Consider the following 8,261-nt stretch of genomic DNA (forward strand, 5'->3'; position numbering starts at 1 on the left):
GGGAGCTGTGGATAAGGCTAAAGAAGAAGAAGAAGGTTTTGGATTTATATCCCCCCTTTCTCTCCTGCAGGAGACTCAAAGGGGCTGACAATCTCCTTGCCCTTCCCCCCCTCACAACAAACACCCTGTGAGGTGGGTGGGGCTGAGAGAGCTCCGAGAAGCTGTGACTAGCCCAAGGTCACCCAGCTGGCGTGTGTGGGAGTGTACAGGCTAATCTGAATTCCCCATGTCCTTTGGCAGCACGAATTCTCGGTGTTGCGGGGCGGGGGGGGGGAGCTGCCGAGTTCCTGGGTTTGTGGGAGGGTACCAAAAGATGGGGCAGCTCGGAGTGGGCCAGAGATAACTGCTTGTGGGGTTAGTCTGGGGCTGCCCAGCTGTGACTTTGCTCCCGCCTCTAATTGTGTTCTTTCTCTTCTCCTCCCGCCAGCTCTGATCCTGCTCTTCTATCTGATCTTCTACGGCTTCCTCACGGCCCTCTTCACACTCACCATGTGGGTGATGTTGCAGACGGTGGACCCAAATATCCCCAAATACCAGGACCGTCTGTCTATTCCAGGTAAGGGGTCCTCTTCGGCATAGTTACCACCCTGGGTCAGTTGGCATGGCCTTGTGTTTACTGCCAGCCTTGCCCGTTGTGGAGTGGTGAGTTTCTCAGGCACCAGTATGCCAGGCTCATATGTGGCAGATAACACGGGTCTAGCAATGGAATGAGCCGGGGGGCAGAAAGTGCTGTGTGTCGGCCCCACCCCCAGTTTAGAAGAAGAAGAAGAGTTGGGATTTATATCCCCCCTTTCTCTCCTGCAGGAGACTCAAAGGGGTTGACAATCTCCTTGCCCTTCCCCCCTCACAACAAACACCCTGTGAGGTGGGTGGGGCTGAGAGAGCTCCGAGAAGCTGTGACTAGCCCAAGGTCACCCAGCTGGCGTGTGTGGGAGTGCCCAGGCTAATCTGAATTCCCCAGAGAAGCCTCCACAGCTCAGGCGGCAGAGCGGAGAATCAAACCTGGTTCCTCCAGATTAGAAACACGAGCTCTTAACCTCCTACGCCACTGTTTACCTAGAAACCTTATGCTCGGTTGTTCAGAGCATGGCTGAATGGTGAAAGCACTCTAGATATGTTGTGGTGGGCTTTCCGGGCTGTGTGGCCGTGGTCTGGTGGGTCTTGTTCCTAACATTTCGCCTGCATCTGTGGCTGGCATCTTCAGAGGTGTCTCACAGAGGGAAGTCTGTTACACACCGTGTCCACTGCAGTCCGGTAACAGACTTCCCTCTGTGATCCGCCTCTGAAGATACCAGCCACAGATGCAGGCAAAACGTTAGGAACAAGGTCTACCAGACCACGGCCACACAGCTTGGAAAACCCACCACAACCAGTTGAATCGGCCGTGGAAGCCTTCTACAATACTCTAGATATGTTCAGAAGCCCTCTTGTCTTCACATCTTCTGAGCTCTAGCACGGAGGGCAGGTGCTCTTGTCTCGAGGAAAGCGTTTGGGCATCGCCGGTAACGCCACTAGAGCCATCCATTTAGTGGCCTGGGAGGGAAAGATTTGTGAACTCTCCCAACATGTTCAGAGCAACTTTACACCCTGGTAAAACAGCCCTGTAAAGCAGAGATGAGTTTATGCAGGACAGAGTAAGAGCTAAGAAAGGGTTTGGATTTGGGTTTCCCAAGGCCCACCCTTAGCTAGGTTGGCAGAGAAGAGGCCCTGGTATCATATGTGGTACTAATGGCATTCCAGCAGACATATCCACAATACTACAAGCATCAAACTGATTTAGCAGTCATTTTCTCTTTGTAGAAAGTTCAGGCAATTGTGCTCCTGGCGGGCAGAGAAGATGTTCGGCTTTCTAACCCTCAGAACTTGAGATTCCTCCAAGGGCAGGCTGTGGCAGCTATAATAATGTTAGCTTGTCACAGGGTTGGAGACGGTAAACGCTGAGGTCCTCTAATCTGATCCTGTTTTTACAGTCAGATGTTCTGATAATGTTTGTTGCACCAGGTTTCCGGGTATTTGGGTAGCTTCTTTGTTGCGCTGAGTGGAGGAATTCAGCCCATCTTTGAAATGTGGGGCGTGAAGTTCACAAAGATCCCGGCTGGCCATCCCCTGCCCACTCGTGTGAAGATCCACCCAGGGTCTGTTCTCTGGCCAAGCCACCCAAACGACCGCTTGAGACCACACAGTGCGGGTGTGAGTGTGCCGATATCCTGCAGAGACTCATTTCACTCCCCGCCGTGAGCATTGTAGGGAGCAACGGACAGCCCCTCGAGGGCCCATGGCGTGCTTTGCCTCAGAGCCCAGGCAAAGACCGTTTATGCTGTTTTGCGCAACAAAATGCTAGGAGTATTGTTTGCAATTTGCAACTAGGAGTATAGTTTGCAATTTGCAACTAGGAGTATAGTTTGCAATTTGCAAATAGTTGGCAGAGAGATTAAACTTTTTACTTTTAATTTTGCTTTCTGTGCTACCTCTCCAGAGCTTGATGCAGCTTACAAACGTAAACATTATACTGGTTCTGGTGGGTTTTCCTGGCTGTGTGGCCGTGGTCTGGTGGATCTCGTTCCTAACATTTCGCCTGCATCTATGGCTGGCATCTTCAGAGGTGTATCACAGAGGGAAGTCTGTTACACAGACTGTTACACGCTTCCCTCTGTGATACACCTCTGAAGATGCCAGCCACAGATGCAGGCGAAACGTCAGGAGAGAATGCTGCTAGAACACAGCCATGCAGCCCGGAAACCATGCAGCACCCCAGAGCTGTTTCCATCAGGTGCTTCCAAGAGCTCTGATTCTCAAAAGCTTATACCTTGGAAATCTTGCTTGTCTCTAAGGTGCTATTGACTCGTGGGCTGTTCTGCAGCTGACCCACAATGCTACAAAACTGGTTAAAACCCATCCGGGCAGGCCCAGACTACACAAGCCACTCTGAGGTTGTTCACAAACTTAGCTGCAGAGTTCTCGAGGTGTTCCAGAGCTGTGCGTGCGTGTGTAGGCTGGCCCCGAAGTGGCAGTGTTGCCCCCAAGGGGTCTTGGAGAGTCGGGTGGAGTAACGGGTGTTGTCTTTTTTTGCACTGGGATTGGAGTGAGTCTCTGTCCAATTCGAACATGTTGCCTTCTGTTTCTTCCTTTGCAGGCATGATGATCCGCCCCAAGACGGATGCTTTGGATATCACTTACAACATGACCCACACAGAAAACTGGGAGGATTACGTGAAGAAGCTCAACATTTTTTTGGCGGGTGAGTGGGGAGGACCGCCCCTTCTCACCCTTGGTGTTTCCAACTCTGAGTTAGGAAATTCCTGAAGATTTGGGGATGAAACCTGGTGGAGTTTGGGAAGGGAAGGAATTTCGCCAGGGTCTCGTCCCATAGCAGGGGTGTCCAACCTATGGTGCTCCAGATGTTCATGGACTACAATTCCCATCAGCCCCTGCCAGCATGGCCAGTTGGAGTACACCCTCCAAAGCAGCCATTTTCTGTAGTCTAAAGGTCACTGGTAACTCCAGGTCCTAACTGGGGGGTGGCAACCTGCCCATCCTTCACTCCCAACAGCAGGACTGAACAGCTCTTGAGTGGAATGGAGGGAGGGGAGTTCCTGATAATCGTGATGGAGGTTTGACCCCCTGGCGTCTTCTCAGCAGCCGGTGCCTCCTAGCTGTAGTGGCGTAGGAGGTTAAGAGCTCGTGTATCTAATCTGGAGGAAGCCGGGTTTGATTCCCAGCTCTGCCGCCTGAGCTGTGGAGGCTTATCTGGGGAATTCAGATTAGCCTGTACACTCCCACATACGCCAGCTGGGTGACCTTGGTCTAGTCACAGCTTCTCGGGGCTCTCTCAGCCCCACCCACCTCACAGGGTGTTTGTTGTGAGGGGGGGAGGGCAAGGAGATTGTAAGCCCCTTTGAGTCTCCTGCAGGAGAGAAAGGGGGGATATAAATCCAAACTCCTCCTCTTCTTCCTCTTCTTCTTCCTCTTCCTCTTGTAAATGAGCCACAAGCCCATAAGTAGAACAACACTTTGGAACATTCGGAACACCCAGAGTTTACTAGAGCTTGCATTAACATTCTAATTCCCGCATCCCAATTCGTTAGGGTAAAGGGGAGGACCAGAGGTCCAGTTTCACTCACCCGCGATTTCGCGCTCTGCAAAGGGACCGTGCCTCGGGCACCATCTAAGCCAGGTCTCTGTCGTCTCCCACCGACTCCTCTCTGGACCATCGGCCGGACAACCTGGTGTCACGGGCGCTTTAGGGTGATCCTGTATTATGCTGTGGGTTGGACTAGATGGCCCCTATAGCCCCGATGATTCTAAATGTACCACTAGCTTTCCCCCAAAAGTTTTGGCCAAGAATTTCCACCCTGTTATAAAACTAGTTATAATGCAATCAATCTTTGTACTGTCAGTTGGAGGCATTGGGCAGAGCGAAGAAGAAATGAGCTACGGGAACGAGGGAAATCCCTGGTTCCAGTTTCTCCTGGGCCAGAAGCCGGCCTGGTGGGTTAGCAGCAAGCCGAGGTCTTGGGCCTCCCAAGTATATAAAATAATGCCCACCGACATCTTTCCTTAAATATTCCAGAGCTCTGTGTAAATACCAAGGTCGCTTGTGTAAATATTCCAGAGCTCTGTGTAAATACCAAGGGCTAGTCACAGCTTCTCGGAGCTCTCTCAGCCCCACCTACCTCACAGGGTGTTTGTTGTGAGGGGGGAAGGGCAAGGAGATTGTCAGCCCCTTTGAGTCTCCTGCAGGAGAGAAAGGGGGGATATAAATCCAAACTCTTCTTCTTCTTCTTGGTACCAAGTGTAACCGGGGAGGCTAGTAGGAGCATTTTTTAAAGCAGCTCAAGTTGGATAATTTTTTAAAAATACTCTGAGCAGATCTGCATGTTTCCTGCACTTCTAGGCTTGGTCACCTGTTTATCTTCTGTTTCTATATTGGATCTCCATTGATTGGTGCTTAACGTGCATCCAAATTGTGGTTATAAATTTCTGGGGATCACCGACTGAGGATGTCCTCTGGCTTAGAAGTGATGAAGAAGGTTAAGGTATTAGGTTAGTTGGTACATTAAATTAGGGAACAGACCCACAGTGGTAGAGTGGTTAAGGGAATTTTCTGACTGTTCACACGCTCTTAGTCCAACCCGAACGTCGCCTTCTGGCTCTCTTTTATGGTAGACTACAACGACTCCCGGCAAGCGGCCAACAATGAACTCTGCGTCCCGGGGCGTTACTTCGTGCAGCCGGACAACGGGGTCCTGAACCACCCCAAGCGGGCCTGCCAGTTCAACCGTACCATGTTGGGCAACTGCTCGGGCCTCGTGGACTCCACCTACGGCTACCGGGAAGGCCGCCCGTGCATCCTTGTCAAAATGAACCGGGTAGGTAGCCCAGGGCTTGAAGATCCCCCACAGGGAATGACCGGGTTTTGGGATTCTCTCCCCAGTTTCACCTAGGGAAGGGGGGCGTGGGCATCTTGACTTAGCAGCAGCAGCAGCAAGTCTTTATTGGCATAGACGACAGTACAGGCATCTTGACTTGCTGTCCAGGCTTTATTGGATCTTGTGAGTGGGGGTGTCCATGTCCTAACATTCACCCCCTGAAGGAACCTGCCAACCAATTGTGTTGCTGTAGGCATCTCTTTGCAGCAGTGGGCGTAGTGGTTAAGAGCAGGTGCATTCTAATCTGGAGGAACCGGGTTTGATTCCCCCGCTCTGCCGCCTGAGCTGTGGAGGCTGATCTGGGGAATTCAGATTAGCCCGGGCACTCCCACACACGACAGCTGGGTGACCTTGGGCTAGTCACGGTTCTTTGGAGCTCTCTCAGCCCCACCCACCTCACAGGTTGTTTGTTGTGAGGGGGGGAAGGGCAAGGGGATTGTCAGCCCCTTTGAGTTTCCTACAGGAGAGAAAGGGGGATGTAAATCCAAACTCTTCTTCTTCGTTGTGTCTCTCTGGCTCCATGGTAGAGCACTTGCTTGGTAGGGTGATAGTCTCAGGTTCAGTACTTACTAGAATAGACCAAGGGTCTCGTTTAGTATATATACCAAATTGATATGAGGCCGTTTCAGGGGAGAGGCTGCAGCTCAGCAGTAGAACAGCTGCGTAACTTGCAGAAGGACCCAGGTTCTATCCCTGGGCGATGCAGAAGACCTTTCTCTGCCTGAGGTGCCGAAGAGCGGCTGCCAAGTCTGAGTTGGCAGTACTGATGGTCTGATTGGGGCTTGGGCAGCTTCATGTGTTTGGGGCCATAGGAAGAAGAGAAGAAGAAGAGTTTGGATTTATATCCCCCCTTTCTCTCCTGCAGGAGACTCAAAGGGCTGACAATCTCCTTGCCCTTCCCCCCCCCCCCACAACAAACACCCTGTGAGGTAGGTGGGGCTGAGAGAGCTCCGAGAAGCTGTGACTAGCCCAAGGAGAGGCATTCATTCCTCAGGGGGGTTGGAAGGGCGTCCAGTTGCTCATTCCTAATTTACCGTGTGTGATGGCTGGGACGATTGTCGTCCCTAGAGCAAGGTGAAGGGTTTCCTGCAAACGTTGGTCTATCCCAGGGGTCTGCAACCTGCGGCTCTCCAGAGGTTCATGGACTACAATTCCCATCAGCCCCTGCCAGCATGGCCAATTGTAGTCCATGCACATCTGGAGAGCCGCAGGTTGCAGACCCGTGGTCTATCCCCTCTGCCACTGTCCTGTTCCTTTTTACAAAAACCACAGTGGGGGATAGAATAATGGGAATAAGGCCAACTTCTGCCTTATCCTTTTCTCTCCACCCCTTTCTCTTCTCCAGGTCATCAACTTCTTTGCCGGTGCCAACAAAACCATGAACATTACCTGTGCAGCGAAGGTAAAAACCTAGAAGTGTCCTGCATTTTCCTGACACTCCGCCTCTCCTTTCCTTCCACCAACTGCTCATTTCGTTCTGCTAACATTCATCTCTTTTACCTCCACCTCTCTTTTTTTATAACATAACCCCTGTCTCTTCAGAAATTCAGCTTTTCCAGTAAGGTAAGGGTTTGCCACAGCTAAAAGAGGGACTGATCAACCTAGCAGTGCCTCGGGAGATGGTTTGGCTTTTTGGAAACTGTGATGGAACCCCGGAGTCTCACTTCTAGCCTGATCAGTCTCTTTGCTTCCAGTAGTTATGATTCTCACAGTCAGAGTCTGTACACGGCAGTGTAAAATGCGCCTCTCCTGCTCCTCCCCAACTCCTTCTGTGATAGCACATTAGTCCCCGTCCCCCCTAGAGAGCTGTCACTTCCATTTCCTTTGCAATGCTGCTCTTCTATATGCCATCTTTGGGTACCCCTGGAACGTTTGCTGGTCAGCTTTTAGTAGCTCAAAGCCTTGATCAAAGGCTGCTTTTTTAAAAAAGGGGAACTCTGTAAACACTCGATCGCTCCTGGCTGATTTCGTTCAGATTGGAGAGGCCCTAATGCTGGCATTAGTGGATTGGCTGCGAACTATCCAAGTCTCCTTGTTCTCTCTCCAGGTAGTATGGCTAACGCTATTTGTTCTCAGGAAAGAGTCACTCCCTTCCCTCTGTATTATAAAATACAGGTGGCTCAATCCCCCCGCCCCCTCTGGGAGGGTACCCAATGAACTGCTTCTGCGTTTTTACCTGCTAAGAATAGAAAGATTAGAAGACCTGTAGTTTACAGACTCCCCGTCTAGTAGCTCCAGAGTTAACGTCCAATAGACTGAAGAAAAATTGAGTTGATCTGCCAAATGCCTGCGCATCCTCTGATTTCTGTCACCACTATCCTTTTTGCAGTAATCAAAGACTACGTATTCTGTGCTTCATAGGCGTCCAACTCGCGGCCCTCCAGATGTCATGGACTACAGTTCCCATCATGGGGGTGGGGGGGGGGGGGGGTGGGGGGGGGGGGGGGTGGGGGGGGGGGGGGGTGGGGGGGGGGGGGGGTGGGGGGGGGGGGGGGTGGGGGGGGGGGGGGGTGGGGGGGGGGGGGGGTGGGGGGGGGGGGGGGTGGGGGGGGGGGGGGGTGGGGGGGGGGGGGGGTGGGGGGGGGGGGGGGTGGGGGGGGGGGGGGGTGGGGGGGGGGGGGGGTGGGGGGGGGGGGGGGTGGGGGGGGGGGGGGGTGGGGGGGGGGGGGGGTGGGGGGGGGGGGGGGTGGGGGGGGGGGGGGGTGGGGGGGGGGGGGGGTGGGGGGGGGGGGGGGTGGGGGGGGGGGGGGGTGGGGGGGGGGGGGGGTGGGGGGGGGGGGGGGTGGGGGGGGGGGGGGGTGGGGGGGGGGGGGGGTGGGGGGGGGGGGGGGT

General features: G+C 53.3%; 1 protein-coding gene across 1 annotated transcript; it reads left to right on the top strand.

Annotated features, from left to right (window-relative positions):
• Nucleotides 1-407: 407 nt before the first annotated feature.
• ATP1B2 (ATPase Na+/K+ transporting subunit beta 2) lies at nucleotides 408-7,028 on the top strand. The gene is made up of 5 exons (XM_048517746.1): nucleotides 408-556; nucleotides 3,134-3,238; nucleotides 5,167-5,369; nucleotides 6,775-6,831; nucleotides 6,972-7,028. Exons 1-5 carry the CDS (start codon nucleotides 490-492, stop codon nucleotides 7,011-7,013), a joined length of 474 nt encoding a protein of 157 aa, XP_048373703.1. The 5' UTR covers nucleotides 408-489; the 3' UTR covers nucleotides 7,014-7,028.
• The last annotated feature ends 1,233 nt before the right edge of the window (nucleotides 7,029-8,261 follow it).

The sequence above is a fragment of the Sphaerodactylus townsendi genome, linkage group LG15 (genome assembly GCF_021028975.2).
Source record: "Sphaerodactylus townsendi isolate TG3544 linkage group LG15, MPM_Stown_v2.3, whole genome shotgun sequence".
In the NCBI taxonomy this organism is placed as follows: Eukaryota; Metazoa; Chordata; class Lepidosauria; order Squamata; family Sphaerodactylidae; genus Sphaerodactylus; species Sphaerodactylus townsendi.